Genomic DNA, 21,105 nt, shown 5'->3' on the forward strand with positions numbered 1-21,105 from the left:
AAATGTAAAGCTAACATCATACTCAATGGAAATGCTGAAAGCATTTGCTCTAAGATCAGGAACAAGACAAAGATGTCCACTCTCACAACTTTTATTCAGCATAATTTTAGAAGTCCTAGCTATAGCAATCAGAGAAGAAAAGAAATAAATGGGAATCCAAATTAGAAAAGAAGAATCTAAACTGTCACTATTTGCAGATGACAACATACTATAAGATCCTAAAGATGCTATGAGAAAACTACTAGAACTCATCAATGAATTTGGTAAAGCTTCAGGTTAAAAAAATTAATACACAGAAATTTGATGCATTTCTATACACTAACAATGAATGATCAGGAAGAGAAATTTAAGAGAATTTAAGTAAATTCCATTTACTGTCACATCAAAAAGAATAAAATACCTAGGAATAATCTTACTTAAGGAGGCAAAAGACCTGTACTCTGAAAAATATAAGATGCTGATGAAAGAAATTGAGGAAGACACAAACAGATGAAAAGATATATCACGTTTGTGGCTTGGAAGAATCAATGTTGTCAAAATGATTACACTACTCAAGGCAATCTATAGATTCAGTGCAATCCCCTGTCAAGTTACCAATTTTATTTTTCACAGAACAACAACAAAAATCTCAAAATGTGTATGGAGACACAAAATATCCTGACTAGCCAAAGCAAACTTTAGGGAAAAAAAAAAAAAAAAAAAAAACTAGTTGGGGGAATTAGGCTTCCTGATTTCAGACTATACTGCAAAGCTATAGTCATTTAAACAGTATGATACTGGCACAAAAATAGAAATAGAACAAGATAGAAACCCCAGAAATAAACCTACACACCTATGGTCAATTAATCTACGATAAAGAAGGCAAGATTATACAATGTTGGAAAGACAGTCTCTTCAACAAATGGTGCTGGGAAATCTGTACAGCTACATGTAAAAAAATTAAATTAGATAATTATTTAATACCATATACAAAAAAAAAGCTCAAAAAGGATTAAAGATCTAAATGTGAGACTGCACAAAATAAAACTCCTCGAGGAAAACAGAACACTCTCTGAATAAATTGCAGCAATATTTTTTTTTGATACATGTTCCAGAATGATGGAAATAAAAACAAAAACAAACGGGACCTACTTAAACTCAAAAGCTTTTGCACAGTAAAGGAAACAATAAACAAAATGAAAAGACAACCCACTGTTTGGGAGAAAATATTTGCAGATGATGTGACCAACAAGAGATTAGTCCTCAAAATTTACAAACAGCTCATGATACTTAGCAGCATCAAAACAAACAACACCAACACAATCAACAAAATAACAGAGGATATAAATAGATATTTCTCCAAAAAGATATTCAGATGGATGGTCAAGAGGCACATGAAAATGAAAATGTTCAACACTGCTATTTATTAGAGAAATATGAATTAAAACTACAATGAAATATCACCTCATACCAGCCAGAATGGCTACCATCCAAAAATGCACAAACAATAAATGCTGGAGGAGATGTGGAGAGAAGGGAACCCTCCTATTCTGTTAGTGGGAATGTAAATTGGTATAACCACTATGGAGAACAGTATGTAGGTTCTTTAAAAAGCTAAAAATAGAGTTACCATATGGTCACAGGCAGGGTGCCACAATCCCACTCCTGAGCATATATCCAGAGAAAAGCATGATCTGAAGGGATACAGACATCCCAATGTTTACTGAAGCACTGCTTGCAATAGCAAGACAGAAGCAACCTAGATGTCCATTGACAGAGGAATGGATAAAGAAGATATGGTATACATATACAATTGAATATTAGTCAACCATTAAAAGAATAAACTAATGCCATTTGCAGCAACATGGGCCTAGAGATTACCATAGTGAGTGAAGTAAGTCATACAGAGAAGGAAAAATAGCATATGACACCCCTTATAAATGTAATCTGAAAAGAAATGATACAAATGAATGTACAAAACAGGAAGACACTCAGACTTAGAGAACAATCTTATGGTTGTAGGGGAGAAAGCATGAGGGAAAGGGATAGTGAGTTGGGATGGATGTGCACTCACTGCTATATTTAAAATGGATAACCAACAACAACCGACTTACTGTATAGCACATGGAACACCGCTCAATGTAATGTAGCAGCTTGGATGGAAGGAGCGTTTGGGGGAGAATACATACATGCATGTGAGAAGCCAAGCCCCTTAACTGTTCACCTGAAACTATCACAGCATTGATAATCAGCTATATATAATCCAATACAAAGGAAAAAGTTAAAAAGAAGTTCTTGAAAACATCGAAGTTAAGCAAATGTTGATAAACTAAATTTTTCAAACTAGTTGAGCATAAACTGAATACTGTATTTAAAAAGTTGCATTGCACAGATTGTTAAAAGCGTGAACTGGTTTTTTAAAAAACTAAATTTAGTATTACTTGCTATGCACATTTAGTGTTTCAACATATTGATTTATTAAACTTGTATCCACTGTGATTTCTTTATAAATAATTGTTGAAGTGAAAAAAATTCAGAGGTGGAGGAAAAATATTGAGAACAAGTTTAATTTACTAGTCAATGGATAATAAATTCAGACAATTCAATTAGGATTAAGCTTCTTCTAAACTAAAAGAATAGTAGAAATTCTTGTTATTTTAAAGTCTTTAAAGAAGTGTCTTTTTCTTTTGTTTATTTTGTTAAGGATTACCTATGCTAGCTAAGTGCTGTTATTTTTGGTTACTTTTTCAGCACACAGTCCTCTGCCTTTTTAGATCATTTTGTTGACTGATTTAGTTTTTGCTAGAATATTCACTGAGTACATAACAAAGCATTTACATTAAAGAAGCACTTGGAATGGCTTTTCAGCTTTGTGGACAAGGAACGCCTTCTGCCCAGGCCCTTCGTGGCTGTTACATAGCGAATCATCTACCACGGATGGAATGCGATCCCAGGCGATCTTCCAAGTACTCCATCTGCATAACTTCGTTCAATACTCAACAGCAACGCTGTTAGCCAGTGCACTTCTGTTCAGTCACTCAGTGTCTGACTCTTTGCGACTCCATGCACGGCAGCAGGGCAGGCTTTCCTGTCCATCACCAACATCCAGGAGTTGCTCAAACTCATGTCGACCCACCCTGACGTTGATGCCATGCCACCATCTCATCACCTGTGGTCCCATTTCTCCTCCTGCCTTCCATCTTTACCAGCATCAGAGTCTTTTCCAGTGAGTCGGTTCTTCACATCAGGTGGCCAAAGTATTGGAGCTTTGGCTTCAGCATCAGTCCTTCCAATGAATATTCAGGACTGATTTCCTTTAGGATGAACTGTTTTGATCTCCCTGCAGTTCAAGGGACTCTCAAGAGTCTTCTCCAACACCACAGTTCAAAAGCATCAATTCTTTGGCACTCAGCTTTCTTTATGGCTATTAAGGTTACTATTAATATTATTGCCTTCTTCTTCTTCTTCTTTTTAATACAGAAGCGGAAACTCAGGTATACAAGCCCTTAACTTGCAGGAGATCACATGGACAGAGAGAGGTGCGCCAGGATTCCAATGTGCCGTTTGATTCCTGAGCCTGCTAACCTCATGATCTTGCCTTTCTGTCCCATCCGTCAGTGCGTTAGTCCATCAGCACACTACTCCGATTCACAGAACTTCATGGCTGTGACAACTGTGGCAAAACAAGGGATATGCTTTGCGCTGATGAAGCCCGTCACGCCACTGGCAGGCGCCAACTCTCAGTGCGCAGGCGCCAACTCTCAGGGAGCCGGACGGGTCCTGTCTCCTAGGTAACAACTGAAGCACAGGCGACAGGTAAAACACCCTTCTCCGCAGACCCAGAGGGCTGACGTCATTTCCTTCCTCTGGGCGGTGGCCTCAGTGACACGTAGGGCTGTAGGGCGGTGTTAGGTACCCGAGGCCTGGGGCGGGAGAAGTCACTTCCTCCCAGGGATCTTGTATCCTAGCAACCGCCCCCCCAACTCTGTCCTTAGTCCCGCCTCCTCGCTCCCTGAGAAGCCAGGTCTCTGAAAGCAGCCAGGCGCAGGCCGAGTAGAGGGGCCAGCCGCTGGGTTCTCGGGTCGCGCGCGGGCTACCCTCCGCAGGAACGCCAGGTGAGTACAGAAGGCGGGACTTGGCGGGTCTCGGAGAACTGCGGCCGGGGCCACGCTCGGCTGTGCACTGGCCTGGCTAGTGGCGGCTGCTGGGTCGGCCGCGATGGGCCGAGCGGTCAGGAACAGGGCGTCACCTTGTAGGGCCAGAGCGGTCCCCGCGCGCAGCGGAGGGCAGCGGGCGGCCCGGCAGTCTCCTCCTGGAGCAACTGGAAACCTTCACGGGACCGTTTGACACTGATTTTGAAAAGCTTCATTTAGTTTTATCCAATTGTATTAATACTTTTGTGAGAGGGACGAGTGAAAGAAAAAAGAAAATTTAAATGATGCTCTTAGGTGATCCTTTATGCTGATTGTAGTCTTCTTTTAAAAAGTATGGCTTTTAAGTAAAAGTAGACTTTTCATTTTTAAAATAAAAGTAGCCTTTTAAATAAGTATGGCTCTTTTGGAGGCAGTATTATACTTTTGAATGGAAGAGAGGTGGAAAAGTTTCTGTTTTAATTGGTAACAAGCCATTGCGCTCATTATTCAAGTGAGTGCAATAATCGTAAAACTTATTTAGGATAATAGAATAATTGTAAAACTATTTTAGGATAACTTAAGTTTTAATTTTCTTTTCTCTTTGAAAACCAGTTTGTTGGTAGAATTTGCTATTTATTTTCAAGAACTCTATTTAAGTGAACATGCAGCTCAATGATGCTTTTCTTATTTTTGTTTGGCTTTTCTGGGGGTCAGGGAAGCATTAAATGTAGTAATACAAATTCTCAAACATGCAAAAATGTCTGACTTGTTTTTTGTGTGTTTCAGCCATCATCAGAGGTTGAATTATTCCTATCATTCGTTAGCCATTTTATAAAGGTAGACAATTAAAACACACTATGTCTGATGAAGTTTTTAGCACAACTTTGGCATATACAAAGAGTCCAAAAGTCACCAAAAGAACTACTTTCCAGGTAAAGTAATTTTATTTTGAATGATTTTACAAGGTAATTCCTGTATTGGGAATATTGGACTTGAAAGTAATCCTAGAGCAGCCCTGTATAGAGCAGGAGTAAATCTTATGCTTCTTTTGAGGTTTTGCAGATAATTGTGTTTGGGCTCTAGTATTACCAGCTCTTCTGTGTGGCTTTAAGACTACCAAACTAAATACTAGGTTCTTACTATACTAAAAGTTAAATTAGCTTTTGAAAGTTAAATAGCAGCTTCTAATTGCCATTTTCATATAAAGATTGTTTTTTTTTTTTTTTTTTCTGGTTTAACAGCTTTCTGTGTCCAGTTGCTACAATTTTGAACTGAGCTTCTCAATCTATGATATTGATTGCATCTGTTAATAGCAATATGCTGAAACAAAAGATCATAAAGAATACCAGTTTCTTCCAAAATATCAGTTTATAATGAACCTGGTCCAGATAGAGTCCCTCAGTTAATTTTCTTGGTGTTGTCTGTCTTGTTTAATTTAACTGTAACTTCCATGAAAAAAGGGGTCATCTGTGATGTTCTGTGTTGCCTCTTAGAGTTTGGGTGCATGGCATAAAGAAGGCTTTCAGTAAATATTTGTTAGATGAATGAAATCTGAGCTTTAAAGCAGTTATTAATCAAGCATTATTTGTTTAAATAATTCTACATACAAGAGTACACATTCGGGTGGAGATTGATTTTAATTATCTCTTTTCAGGATGAGCTAATAAAAGCAATTACAGCTCGCTCAGCCAGACAGAGAAGTTCTGAATACTCAGATGACTTTGACAGTGATGAGACTGGTATGTGAGAACTTGGGGAAAGAAATCTCTTCTTTTTGCTTCCTTACTGATGTATAGCCCAAACCTGGGGGAAAAAAAAAAATCACCATTCTAAATACCAGTGAATTCACTGGTTTTAGGTCTCCAACTTTTTAATGAATAAAAAGTCACTCTTAATTTTCAAGAAGTTGTATGATTGTCCTTGTTTTTTTCTGAATGTGTATACAAAAATAAAAATTAACTGATAGCAGATTTGCTTGTCAGTGGTAAATTACATTGGAGATGATGAGTTCATCTTTAAGGTTAACCCTATGAGACCTACAGTGAAGTAATAATTAGGGACCATAGAACTGAACTTTGTGTACATCAGAATCACTTTTATAATGCTTTTTTATAAATCAAAGTTTTTTGGCTGTGAAAGGGAATCAGTTTTAAAAACGCAGTATATCATTACTGTATGATTAATTTGGTTTCTTTGGTTATGTAAGATATTAACAATTCACATTTCAAGAAAAACATACAAAATTCTGAACTTGAAATTCAGTGTTTTCAGTGTTTTATTCTTTGATATTCAGTGAATAACTCTCAATGTTCTCTGTAAAAGTTACCAGAACAATAGTTAAATCATTACTGTATAGTTAAGTTATCATTCTTTATTATTCTTCTCATAATAAAATCTAATACTCTAGTATGGATGGAATAGCAGTTCCAAAATTTTAATAGAAAAACATTATTAGTTAATTCTTCCATTTACAAATATTCTTGATTTTAAATGATGAAGTTTTTGAAAAACATTAATAAATAAGTTTTGCAGTCCAAAATCTAAATGTCTATGACTGATTGTTAGTTTGAAGAACCTTTGAATGACTTCTCTCAGAGCAAACACAGTGCTTGACTTGATACACTATTCTTACTCAGTAAGTATGTTTTAAATAAATGAAATTGAAATTTGTATTTTATAGACTGCCTAAATTAGCAGTTTTCTTAGGGTTCCAAATCTATTCACAGTTGTAAATTAATTTCTAGCCTTTAAGGTATTGTTTTTGATTGTTGTAACCTTCAAAACTTTAAAATGTACTATTGAAAATAATTTTCTCTTCTATTTTTCAGTTTCCTTAGGTGATTTTTCTGACACCTCAGTAGATGAAAATTCAATTAAGAAAAAAACAAATAATTTTCACATATCAGATGATGAAGAAAACAATTCTCCAAAACTGTCTTTTTTGAAAACCAAGAAATCAAGCCATGATGTGAGGAAACATGAGCCAGTAGTCTCTATCAAAAACGATGACACTGCACTTGATGATGGTGAAGGCATAGTTGTAAATTCCTTATCTGAATCTCAAAATGAACAACAGGAAGTTGGAAAAGAGAAAATTAAAATGGAAACTAAACCTAGAATTCTTCCAATCAAAAGTACACCTTCAGGTAATTTGTTGGTTTGGTTTGGTCTAGTCGCTAACTTGTGTTGGACTCTGTAGTCCCATGGATTATAGCCGGCCAGGCTCCTCTGTCCATGGAATTCTCAGGGCAAGAACCCACTGGAGTAGGTTAGCCAGTCCCTTCTCCAAGGGATCTTCCTAACCCAGGGATTGAAGCCAGGTCTCCTGCATTATAGGCAGATTCTTTATTATGGGAACCACCAAGGAAGCCCATAAATTGGAGACCTGGCTGTGTAGAGGTTGGGTACATGTGTGTGTACTAAGTTGCTTCAATTGTGTCTGACTTTTGTGACTCTATGGACCATAGCCCACCAGGCTTCTCTGTCCATGGGATTCTCCAGGCAAGAATACTGGGTGAGTTGCCATGCCGTCCTCCAGGAGATCTTCCCAACCCAGGGATCAAACCCACGTCTCTTATGTCTCCTGTATTGGCAGGCAGGTTCTTTATCACTAGTGCGACCCAGGAAACCCAGAACCATAGAGGAAAGCTGTAATTCTCAGGAAAGTCTGGAGGCTTAAATAATAAGAGCAACAACACCTCTCCCTCCCCTCCTCCAAACCCCATTTCAAATATACAAATGTCAAGCAAATATTCTGGCAAATGGCTGCATGGAAATGATTGTTTTAAGGACTGCCCCGGTGCTGCTCTAACCCTAATGTCTGGAGCATGAGATTGATTAGAAAAGATTCCATTGTAGTTACACAATGGAATTTTAACTTGTAGTTATGAGTTAAAACAAAATTGAAGGTAATAGACCTAAGTGAGGCTGGATGTGGATGACTGAAAGTTCTTTGGCCTCCTATCAGGCACCAGCAGAGATGCAAGACTGAACGCAGGAGGTGGAAGAACTTTGAGCATCCACATCCAGCCTCACTTAGACCTGTGAGCTCCAATTTTGCTTTTAGCAGTGTAACTACAGTGGAATCCTTTCTAATCCAGCTCACACTCCAGACGTTAGGTTAGAGCACAGCATTGGGGCTAGTCCTTAAAGAATCATTTCCATGCAGCCATTTGCTAGACTATCTGTGTGACATTTATATATTTGAAATTGGGGTGGGGGAGAGAGGTGGTGTTACTCTTATCGTTTAAGCCTCCGGACTTTCCTTAAGAAAGGAGAATCTACACTTGGTGTCTCTGTTCCCCAGGAAAATTCACTAAAACTGTTTTCTGTGGGGGAGTTCCTGGTGTGACCATTATAGTAGTTTCTCCACAATTCTACTGAGCTCTGGACATAGCAGAGCAGAGATGGAGTGAAGCAGGTACCAACTGCCATGAGATCCCCTGGGCTGCGATGCAGGAACAAGGGCATAGAAGGTGAAGGATTTGGGGTCTTCCAGTCTTTTTCTGTTTTATGGAAAACAATAGTAGTTGATACTAACCTTCACAAAAACCTCTTTCCTTTATATCATCATTAAATACAATACTGGTAAGTATTTCATTCTTTATATACTACATAGCACTGATAACCTCAGGCAAAGCTTTATTTCAGATATGTATTAGGGACCCACTCCATTTTCCACCCCTGACAAGTCTATCCTCTTTCAACTGAGGAGAAGATATGAATCAGCAATGACACTAAGGAGAAAGCCACTGTATGTTAATTATGTATGACCTTAGCAGTAGGGTAAGCCTGGCTGGATGGCATCACCAACTCGATGGGCATGAGTTTGAGTAAACTCCAGGAGTTGGTGATGGACAGGGAGGCCTGGCGTGCTGCGATTCATGGGGTCGCAGAGTCGGACACGACTGAGCGACTGAACTGAACTGACCTGCTGTCCTCACGGGGATTCCCTGGTGGCTCAGACGGTAAAGCGTCTGCCCACAATGCAGGAGACCCGGGTTTGATCCCTGGGTCGGGAAGGTCCCCTGGAGAAGGAAATGCTAACCCACTCCAGTACTCTTGCCTAGAAAATTCCATGGATGGAGAAGCCTGGTGGGCTACAGCCTATGGAGTCACAAAGAGCTGTACACGACTGAGCGACTTCACTTTACTGTCCTCATGAGGAGGAGAGGAAACTTTCTCTCCCTTCATACAGAATTGTTTGAAGAATGTACCCAGGTGGCACAGTGGTAAAGAATCCAGCTGCCGATGCAGGAGACGCAGGAGAGGTGGGTTTGACCCCTGGGTTGGAGAGACCCCCCGGGAGGAGGAAATGGCACCCCACTCCAGTATTCTTGCCTGGAAAGTTCCATGGACAGAGGAGCCTGGCAGGTGGACTATAGTCCCATGGGGTCGCAAAGAGTCAGACGTGACAGCACACACATCACACTGAAGTATGTCTCAAGCTATAAACTTCTACAAAAGTGTAAGCACAAGGTCTAATGAGATAGAATTTACTTGCTAAAATGTACCTTACCAGTGTACTGAGTAAAATAAAAAATGCAGAGAAGGGAAACACAATCAAATAGTGAATAATCCAATAAATCACTATTTCCCATAGTAGTTTCCACAGTTTGTTCATTGTATTAAGGGGAAAACACAGTTATAGAAATTTTAAACTAATTTCTTTATGACAGAACTTCTTGGAACCATTAGTAAAGACATTTGCACAGTGAATCTTCATGAAAGATAGAGGATGTAGTATTCCTTAGTCCTAGTTGAGTTTGAAAACTATTTTTATAGATTATGTTTATCCTATTTGTCCTTATTCTGAAAAGCTTTTCATTAGGTGATAAGAAACTGTGAGCATACTGCAGAAGCTAAAAATTAGTCTGATATAGATATAAGTATATAATTAGAATTTTTTGGTAATCAGCAATAATTCATCTAATACCTTTTTTAAAACCTGAGACAAATTAAAATGAATAGAGAAATGCTGTACTTTGACCACAAGATGGCCCCAGGATTATGAATGTGCAATACTGAATTTTTGAACAATCAAAAACCATTTGCAAATCAGTATATGTAGGATAAAAATAATTACTGAAATAAGTAATCATTCATATTTGATAATGAAATGACATTTTGATAATGTATGGACTTTTTTTTTCTTTCTGAAAACTTGATGCTTCTGGAAGTGGAATTTTGGTATGAAATATTTGAAATCATTATTCCAAGGTTACTCAAGTTGAAGGAAAAAGTTGAGTCTGCTGGTTAGTGCCTGGCATGTAGAATTTTTTAAGTATTTGAATATATAAATGAATAATTTATTCATTAAAGAAGTAATGTGGTTAACAAGTTTAGCTCTATCCTCTAAATTTTTAGACTTTTTTCTTTATCACATTTACAACAATATTTTTAACATCATGAGATATTGCTGAATATCATTTAATGCTTTATAAAAATATTAGACCCTGAAAGTTTCCTTTGTTCTCGCTTGTCTGCTGTTCAGTTCAGCTCAGTCACTCAGTCATGTCCAACTCTTTGTAACCCCATGGACTGCAGCACACCAGGCTTCCCTGTCGATCACCAGCTCCCGACAAGACCCAGTTTCCCCCTCAGTCAGTCTCTCCCATCAGGAAGCTTCCATAAGCCTCTTATCCTTGTCCATCAGAGGGCAAACAGAATGAACACCACAATCACAGAAAACTAACCAAACTGATCACCAGGACCACAGCCTTGTCTAGCTCAACGAAACTATGAGCCATGCCCTATAGGGCCAACCAAGATGGACGGGTCATGGCGGAGAGTTCTGGCAAAACATGGTCCACTGGAGAAGGGAATGGCAAACCATTTCAGTATTCTTGCCTTGAGAACCCCATGAACAGTATGAAAAGGCAAAAAGATGGGACACTGAAAGATGAACTCCCCTGGTCAGTAGGTGCCCAATATGCTACTGGAGATCAGTGGAGAAATAACTCCAGAACAAATGAAGAGGCAGAGTCAAAGCAAAAACAACACCCAGTTGTGGATGTGACAGGTGATGGAAGTAACGTCTGATATTGTAAAGAGCAATATTGCATAGGAACTTGGAACGTTAGGTCCATGAATCAAGGCAAATTGGAAGTGGTCAAACAGCAGATGGCAAGAGTGAACATTGACATTTTAGGAATCAGTGAACTAAAATGAACTGGAATGAGCAAATTTAATTTCAATGACCATTATATCTACTACTATGGGCAAGAATCCATTAGAAGAAATGGAGTAGACATCATAGTCAACAAAAGAGTCCAAAATGCAGTACTTGGATGCAGTCTCAAAAATGACAGAATGATCTCTGTTCATTTCCGAGGCAACCATTCAATATCTCAGTAATCCAAGCCTATGCCCCAACCGGTAATGCTGAAGGAGCTGAAGTTAAATGGTTCTGTGAAGACCTACAATACCTTTTAGAACTAACACCCAAAAAAGATGTCCTCTTCATTACAGGGGACTGAAATGCAAAAGTATGAAGTCAAGAGATAACTGGATGAACAGGCATATCTGGCCTTGGAGTACAAAATGAAGCATGGCAAAGACTAATAGAGTTTTGCCAAGAGAATGCTCTGGTCATAGCAAACACCCTTTTCCAACAGCACAAGAGAAGACTCTACACATGGACATTACCAGATGGTCAATAGCAAAACCATGTTGATTATATTCTTTGCAGTCAAAGATGGAGAAGGCCCATACAGTCAGCAAAACAAGACCGGGAGCTGACTGTGGCTCAGATCATGAACTCCTTATTGCCAAATTCAGACTTACATTGTCTGCTATAAAAAGTACAATAATCAAACGCTTTCATTTTATCAGGTAACGGTCACATAGATGGTGATTGTAGAAAGTAATTTTTACAGGGTATGCTGTTTTTAACTTTAAAGCAGGAGCACCTTGACTCCATTAGCATTAGAGCCAGGGTGCTCCTGCTTTATAGAGATTGTAACCATGGGCACATGAGCTCTTTGTTCCTCATTTTATTTATCTGTGAGAGGGGACAATAGTTGAACCACCACAAGGGGTTTGAGGCAATTAAATGAGTTTATGTATCTGAAGGGTTTAGAGCAATCTGGCATAAATTAAGCAAGCTATAAATGCTTTTACTATTCACTTTATTATTCAGCATTTGTTCATAGGAAGATCATTTTATTTATCCACACATATTTGTTGTTTGTATGGTATGTCTCACTGTTACAAGCACTGTGATGGTAACTACAACTGCAGCCTTAGAGATGCAGTACCACTCTTCCAATACTGTCTTAGTCATTTGGGCTGCTGTAATCAAATACTTCCCAAATACTACTCAGGCTTCCCAGGTGGTGCTAATGGTAAAGAACCCACCTGCCAATTCAGGAGACGCAGGTTCAATCCCTGGGTTGGGAGAATCTTCTGGAGGAGGAAATGGCAACCCATTCCAGTATTCTTGCCAGGAAAACCCCAAGGACAGTGAAGCCTGGAGGGCCACAGTCCATGGGTTCTCAAAGAGTCAGACCTGACTGAAGGAGCTTAGCAGCACAGCACAACCAGAAACTTCAAACTGGGTGAATTGTAACTGATAAAAATCTGTTTCTCACAGTTCTGGAATATGAAAGTCTGAGATCACAGGGCTCATATGGTTGGATAGGGTCCTTTTCCATGTTGCAGGCTTCCCATTGTATCTTTACATGGTGGAGAGGGCAAGGGAAGTTTCTAGAACATTGTTTTTAGGGCACTCATTCCATTCATGAAGGTCTGCCTTTATGACATAATCACCTCCCAAAGGTCCTACTTCCTAATATATCAGTTTTGGGGTTAAGATTTCAATGTAAGAATGGTGGTTATGAGTGGCTGGAGGGAGAGGGAAATGAGAATTCCTGGTCAGAAGGTGTAAAGTTTCAGTTAGCAAGATGAACAAGTTCTAGGGTTCTGCTGTATGGCTTTGTGCCTTTAGGTAATAATACTGTATTCTGCACTTAAATTTTTGTTCAGAGAATGGATCTCCTGTTAAGTGTTATTACAGTAAAAAAGACTCAAAACCTTTTATCAAGCTTTATATAATATTCTGCTTAAACTGAGATTCCAAAGACAAGCAAGCATTTGTCAGGTGAAGCCAGAAGTGGACATCCTGGGCTAAGGAAGAACTAGGGTAAAGGTTTGGTGGCAAGAGAGATGTGGCCCAACTGCAGAAGTACAGTGAGCCCAGCATATCAGGACAGATTGCCAAGGGAGTGTGCTGGTGGCAGCACGGGTAGCCACGGACAAGACTATGAAAGCTTTTATATTGTTCAGACGCAATGAGCTTGCAGGACTGGGTGATGGGGAGCCACTGAAGAACTTTGTGGAGAGGGGTGGTGTGATCTGATTTGTGTTTTATAAACATTGCTGAGGCACTATCTAGGCAAGACTGGATAAGGAACTGACAGTGGGGATGTAGAAAGTGCGATAAATGAGAGATGTTTAGAGGTAGAGTCAATACGGTATCATGATGCTTTGGATTTTGAGGGAGGAATCTAGGATAACTTAGATTTTAAATTGGACATTTGACCAGAATTTAGGACATACCTAAAATTGGCAGTGAAAGATTTATAGTGGTTCCAATTAGGTCTGACTGTAGAATCTTCTAGCAGGATTTATAACCCCAATTACAAATAAAAAAAGAGAAAGGTATTCAATTTTGCAGCTTTGTCAGAAGAATACATTGGTAGGACAGTGGAGAAATGGATATATATATATATAAGGTGAAATTTAGGGAAAAGCTCATGTAAAAAACCTGTATATCATGTTTTGAGGGCTGGAAGTATATCAGCATTAAACTGCTGTTTGTTGTTGTTTTAAACTTAGAAGTAGTGGAAATAGTAACTGAGGAATTTTAATAACTGCTGGAGAGGTTTTATGGACTCAGGACAGCAGCTCAGAATTTGTTGAGTTCTCCATTCCTCTTTCCAGGGACATTGGCTCTTCTACCCCTGTACCGAGACATCATCTTCATACTTGTTACAGCACTTACCTTTGTCTTATAATTTTATTTGTTTGCAGTCATCTTCCTCCCCAAGCTCTAAAATCCTAGGACAGGGCCATTGCCAGTGTCTTGGTTCTGAGATCTGGTAATGTGAATGATGTGAACAGGGCCTGGCAGCAGACACTCAATAAAGGTTTGATGTATGAACTGCCTCATTTTATAAAGGCTGAAATCAAGACATGGTTTTGTTTGTTAAAAAAAAAAATAATAATACTATGAGAGTTGAGAAAGTAAAATAGTTCACTACTCACGAGTGAAGTATACTAGTTACTTTCAGAATGGTAGCCATTGAAAAAAATTTTTTTGACCTATTTTTACTTTCTGGAGTTCTTTGTAGAGAAGGGTGTGGGGTTCTTGTCCAGGACAGAGAGGCAAGGTGCTTGGAAACAGAAGGAAGTTTGGTGGCACCTGGGGTGTAGGAGAAGCCATGATCATCTTAAAAAAATATACTTTGTTACTGTATTAAATGTATTAAAGCATTGTATTTTTCTGCAGAAAATAACAGCAGCCTTGAAGCAGACAACCATTTTAAGCCTTCACCTCGACCAAGGAGCATGTTGAAAAAGCACAGCCATGGGGAGAAGAAAGATAGCTTAGGAGATGATAAAGAAACTGTCCCACACGAAGAATTAGAGGCACATTCCACACCTTCGTTCCTCCCAAGGCTGAATGGCAGACAACCAGAAGCTGAGAAGAATGCATTCTCTGAAAACCTTGATCCTGAGGTTAGCACTGTTGCTGAATTATGTTTTGAGTTCAGATTTTTGCATCTGATTATAAGAGAAAGAGAGACTATTTGTGTACATGCATGTGTGTGTTTGTGTGTGTTTTACATGTTTTCTTCAGCAACTGACAAGGAACTTAAATTCTTTAAATATATTCTGTTGGGTCTAAAACTGCATTGTAAGATAGAGCATAATTGCAGAATTATTTCGTGTACTGCTAAGAAAGAAGAAAACTGCTAATTAAGCTATAACACACCAGTCATTATAAGATGCATCCAATATTAGAGAAAGTAAAATGTGAAAAAACAGTGCAGTCCTTTTGAATCTATGCAACACTTTAATTGCAAGTATATATTTACACATATTTTAATTGTATAATTTATGGCGAGTCATTTTATTCATTTGGTTTTAATCACTCAACAAATGCATATTGAGTGTTCACAGCAGTGTCCTGTCTTTTTTGGGATACCACAGTGGGAGTAGATATGATGCTTCAGGAGTTCATCAGGAGTTTACTGTGTGTTGTCATTAGAGAAGAACACTTGGCCTTCTGTGTTAAATTTCACTGTGGCTAGGAAACTTCCACCTCACATTCAGAAGCGATAAGTATGGGAAGAACATTCCTGCTCCACAGTCTGCTTAAGCAGATCAGAGAAAACTAAACAGTACCTGGCTCAGCTTCTTTCTTCTGACTCCTCTGTGGTTCAGATGTGAGTAAGAGAGGTGGTACAAAGGAAGAAGAGGAAGTCCTTTGTATCGCAGCTAAATGAATGGATCTCTCCAGTTCAGACCAGAAGTGTGATTACAGTAGGTTCTTGTTCCACTCTTGTCCTGTAGGTTAGCTTTACCAGTAAAGCAGCAATTAGATATAAACCTCTCTAACTTCAGTGTGCTATGTCCTAATTTGTTATAAAAATCAAAAGAGATGGTCTTATCAAAGCCAAACAATTATTGTATATTGAATAAGATCATCTGACCAAGTGGATATTGTGATAGTTCACTGTAGCTGTTACAACAAATTGCCACAAAATAGACTTAAAACAACACAAGTTTTTTCAGTTCTGGAGGTCAGAAGTCCAAAATCAAAGTGTGGACAGGGTCATATATTCTCTGAAGACTCTAGAGAGAAATCCTTCCTTGCTTCTTCCAGCCTCTGGTGGTTGTCAGAACCCTTTGGTGGTCCTTGGCTGTCCGCTTCATCATTCTGATCCCTTTCTCCATCATCACATGGTCTTTTTCCCTTGGTCTCTGTGTCTTCTCTCACTTTCCTCTAAAAAAAAAAACACCAGTCATTTGATTTAGGGTTCACCCTAGGCTAGTATATCCTCATCTTAATTAATTCCATCTGAGATTCAGGATAGACATGAATTTTGAGGGACATTATTCAGACTGGTAGTGATGCCTAACTAAATCCTCTTTGTAATGCATGTTATGTCCCTTGATTAAAGAAAAAAGTATTCCTAAAGTTTTTAAAGTAACATTATATTATGACAGAAAGTTTAATTGAAAAATATCTACTCATAATCCCACCAGTTAATAACAACAATGTTCATTATTCTAATTCCCTTTGGGACTATTTTTCCTATACTTATTTTATCATATTTGTCATCTTAACATTCATAATGTTTTGTATTATGCTTTTTTTTTCTTTTAATCTCTTAGCTAGCACTGAGCACATGAAGTGTTTCTGGGTTGCTAGGTGATCTTGAGACTACATTCACCTTAACAATGATAAACATAACCCATAATGTAGATCTATTGTTTTATTGTTGGGTATATATACTTTTGTTTTTAATAATTTAAAATTTCCTTATTCCTCATTATAAAATTTTCCTGAGCATGCTGTGAGTCTTCTTTAAGCCTATCTTTTCAGGGATTTCCATTAATTTTTTGTCCTACCTTTCTCTCTCCTGTTTCCATAATCTTTGCCTCTGGAAGGGTCTGTTATCATCCACATTCAGCTATGCTTATGTCTCTTAAACTGTGTGTGAATTCTTACATGACACTGCACCTCTCTACTGCCTTACTTTCCCTCAAGTGTCACAGCTAGATGTGAAAAGGATGACACTTTCTTTTTTGCTCTAGCCTCACTTCCTACCTTTGCTTCGTGTGTGTGTTTGTATGATGATACATATCTATAGTTTTCTGCTAAATTAACTCAGTATTTCTGGGATAAAATCTGGTCAGTCATAGTAGGTTATTTTAGTGTGAGATTTCGTTTCTTAATATTTTGTTAAGACTTCTACATCTGTGTTTATGGAGGCAGACTATAATTTTTTCCTTATAATGTTATTGTCAGGCATGGGCATCATATGAATTGGGGAGTGTCTCTTTCTCTTTGTTTTCTAAAATTTAGTATGAGACCAAAAATTTGGTATCATTTTTTCTGTAATTGGGAGAATTCACCAGAAAAATTATCTGGGGCTAGAATTTTCTTTGTGGACAAGTCTTTGATACTAAATTTGACTTTTTTCTTGTTTTGGATAGATACTTTGGTATTCAGATTTGCTACTTCATCAGTTTAGTAATTTATGTCTATTTAGAAATTTGACCACTTTATCTGAGATGCTGAATTTATAAAGTTGTTTGTGATATTCCCTTATGCTTTTAATGGCAATAAAATTATCATGACATTCCATCTTTCATCTCTAATGTATAGTTTGTGTATTCTTTCTTGTTAAATTGGTCAGTTTTGTTAAAATTTTTCTAAGAACCAATGTTGACTGTTAGTTTTCTCTATTGTTTGTTTCCAGTTTCACTGATTTTTATTCTTTATTTCTTTTATTTTCTTTGGATTTTCTTTGGTTTTAATTTACTTATCTTTAAGTTAGAAAATGTGTCCCTTCATTTTAAGCTTTTCATCTTTTCTATCAAAACTTTTAAAAACTATGAATTTTCCTCTAATGTGCTGATTAGCAGCACCATTTTTGATGCCATTTATTTTCATTATCATTCCTTTAAATATGTTTTCTAATTTTTATTGTGATCTCTTTTTCATCAAATGGTTATTTTATGATGAATGATTTTAAACTTTTAGTCTTAGACTTCTAAATAATTAAAAGAGTAGAATAAACTAGAATAAACATTTGTAGTTTTCTTAGATTTATATTCAATTCTAAGGTATATACCATTCTAAGGATCTTCATTTCTTCCTTTAGATTCATACTCCTTCTAGTGTTATTCCCCTTCAATCTTAAGAACCTATTTTTATTTTTCTTGTATTATAGACAGTGACAGCTTTGCTCAATCTTTACTTATCTAAAAAAATTCAGTTTATCTTCATTTTTGAAGGATGACAGCTGAATATGTACTTGGCTGACAGTTCTCCTACCTCCAGCTCTTTATAGGTTTCCATTGTTCCTGACCTCTATGATTTCTGTTAGAAAATCAGCAGAAATTTATCTTCTTGTACTCATTATATAACAATTTGGTTTTTTTTTTTTTTTCTGACAGCTTTCTGAATTTTTTTTTTTTTAAAGACTTTGTCTTTCTTCTTTGAATTACAATAATTTGACTACAAGGTACCTAGGTGTAGCTTTTCTTTATATTTATCCTGCTTGGATTTCGTTGAAGTGTCAGGATCTGTAAACTGGTATTTTCCATGAAAATGGAAAGTTAGTTTTTTTTTTTTTCTGTTTCATTTTCTTTTCTCTCATTTGTGGTCTAGTGTATTGAAATTTTTGATATGTCTCACCAATCTCTCATGTTCATGTTCATGTTTCTTCAGTCTTTCCACCCTTTGTTTTCTTCAAATTCTGTCTTCAAAGACTTTGAGTTCACTGCCTTTTGCTACCGTATCTGATTGGCTGTTAAGTCTATCAGTAATTTTTTTTTTTTTAATTTCCGTACTATTCAACTCTGGAATTTCCATTTTTTTTTTTTTTTGTATTTTCTGTATCTAATAACAAGATACCCATCTGTTCCACCACTATGTATATATTTTTCCTCCTAAATGCTTGAAGATATTTATGATACCTACTTTAAAGTTCTTGTTTGCAAATTGCAATATCTGGGTCATCTCTGGGTTGGTTACTATAGACTGTTTTTGTTGTTTGTTTTCATAGTATAAATCACTGTTTTCTGTTACTTAATTTTTTGATTGAATACTGAATATTATGGATGATATGTTGTAGAAATTTGGGGTTCTATTATGTTTCTCTGAACACGTGTTCTATCATTACTGTTTTTATGGCCAGACTTAAATTTCTAACTCTGTCTCCCTTGCCATGGACATTGACTAAAACGTCTGCTTAGTTTTTTTACTTTCTAGCTACTACAGTTTTACAGGGCCCTCTGAGGTCTTTTCCATGCCATGCGTAGTTGAGCCAAGGGTTTGAGGTGGATTTTATATGCCAATTTTGGGGTTCTTGCCCTCTGCCCAAATTTATCGGCTGATCTTCTATTCCTAGACTCTATTCTCTGACTCCTCAAGCAAGTCTGGCAGGGTCGCAGCCTACTGCTACTTGAGCTACACAGTTGGGGAAGTTTCCTAAGGAGAAAAGCTACTGACTTGCAAATCTCCTTGGGTAAAGCTTCGTCTCTTAGGGTAAACTCCAGTGTTTAGCCCTTCTGCCATCTTCCCAGGTGGTTTCTCTTTATTGCTTTTGACATTAAATATATGGGAAAAAAATAAAAATTTTTCTACAATAAAAATCAAACTTCTTATAGTATCATCACCCTTAGACTAGAATATTATCCTATAAAGAGATGTTTAATATAGGAACACAAATATAATTACTTCATTTCATATATGATGATTTTATTTCAGATATAGTAATTTTGAGGAAAACTAAAGTGCATGAAATCTATGTACTTTCTAATCTAAAATATTTGGAAGTAGCTACTTGGTTTTTGGGCTTCCCAGGTAGCACTAGTAGTAAAGAACCCTTCTGCCAATGCAGGAGATAAAGGAGATGCAAGTTCTATCCCTGGGTTGGGAAGATTCCCTGGAGGAGGAAATGGCAACCCACTCCAATATTCTTGCCTGGAGAATCCCATGGACAGAGGAGCCTGGTGAGCTACAGTCATAGAGTCACAAAGATTCAGACAGGGCTGAAACAAGAACACACACACATGCACTTGGTTTTATGAATTGCTTTTGTTTGAACAACTATTAATATTCGTTTCAAACTAAGGGTTTTTGACCTACGATCTTTATGCTTTCTTAGAAAGTATGTACTTAGAGAAAGATATGTCAAATACTTAAGTATTTCTGAGATTTGATTTTAGAGCAGCAGCAGTTTTGAAAATTGCTAAAGATGGATTTATAAGTTTCAGTTAAAGAACTGAAAGAGCTCTTAACTTGAAAGTAAAGTGTATTATCACCTGCTTTGACTTAACCCTTATGCTGTTTCAGTAGAAAACTAATGATGCATATTTCAGAGTTCTGAAGTAGTCTTAATACTGCTATTGCCCTCCACAAATCTTGGAACTAAACTTTCATAGTTTCTTTAAATAGGATCCAAGGTTAACAAGTATACCATCATCATCTGTTAAAGAAAATCTTAAAGATTCCTTTTCACTAGGATCTGAGGAAAAAGCCTCCATTACAGGTGATTATATCAAAGTATCCTACCTTATTTTATTTGTGAACTTCTGTATTGCTTAGAATGCCATAGAAGTATGCCAAAGGAGTAATACTTCACATAGTTACAGGAACAAATATGTTTATGTTTGCCTGAGTTTTAATCTCAATGATGCAATTTACTAACCTCGTGATTATAGATGCAGAACTTAATCTCTCAGTTTAAGAGAAATTGCCTCAATCCCCAAAGTTATAATAATCAACCTCATTAGCCTATTGTGAAAATTAAATGATGCTATGCATTTTAGCCAGTAAGTCAATTCTTGACATAAGTAGCTCAGGGTGAGCTATTATTATGTATTTGTTGCTCCAATACTCAGCATAATGGTTAGGTGAACTTTTAAATTGAGACTAAGGTGGACTTAAATCCAGGTACAAGGTACATAAGGTAACTAACCTTGCTGGCCCTATATAGTGATCTTTAAAATGCGCATAAGAGTAGAGTGGTTGTATGAATTAAATTAATTAATACATGTAAAGCACATATAACAGGACTGTAGTTAACACACAGTAAGTGTGAAGTATGAATAAGTTAACATTCTTTCTTTCCTTAGTCCTATGACATATAAAGGCATAACTGTTTCTAAGGTTGGTATGTATAATTCGCATTTATTAAGTGCTTACTGCGTAGTATAATTTTTATCATTTTACAGATGAGAAAAACTGAAG

The 21,105-nt window shown here is 37.3% G+C and overlaps 1 protein-coding gene across 12 annotated transcripts in view; it reads left to right on the forward strand.

The window, feature by feature from the left end:
* Window positions 1-3,876: 3,876 nt before the first annotated feature.
* Window positions 3,877-21,105, forward strand: part of MAP9 (microtubule associated protein 9) — a 73,820-nt gene continuing 56,591 nt past the window's right edge. For 7 of the 12 annotated variants that reach the window (XR_011490568.1, XM_070474704.1, XM_070474703.1 and 4 more), the window contains exons 1-6: window positions 3,883-4,094; window positions 4,899-5,044; window positions 5,767-5,851; window positions 6,941-7,258; window positions 14,623-14,852; window positions 20,311-20,404. Coding sequence is in view for 11 of the 12 variants with exons in the window: in XM_070474704.1 (XP_070330805.1) it covers window positions 4,970-5,044; window positions 5,767-5,851; window positions 6,941-7,258; window positions 14,623-14,852; window positions 20,311-20,404 (802 nt within the window). In the remaining variant the exon portion in view is untranslated. Of the gene's footprint in view, window positions 4,095-4,898; window positions 5,045-5,766; window positions 5,852-6,940; window positions 7,259-14,622; window positions 14,853-20,310; window positions 20,405-21,105 lie in introns of all 12 variants that reach the window. The other 5 variants (XM_070474701.1, XM_070474702.1, XM_070474707.1 and 2 more) reach the window with 4 other exon arrangements.

This window comes from Odocoileus virginianus, chromosome 12 (genome assembly GCF_023699985.2).
Source record: "Odocoileus virginianus isolate 20LAN1187 ecotype Illinois chromosome 12, Ovbor_1.2, whole genome shotgun sequence".
NCBI classification, from domain to species: Eukaryota; Metazoa; Chordata; class Mammalia; order Artiodactyla; family Cervidae; genus Odocoileus; species Odocoileus virginianus.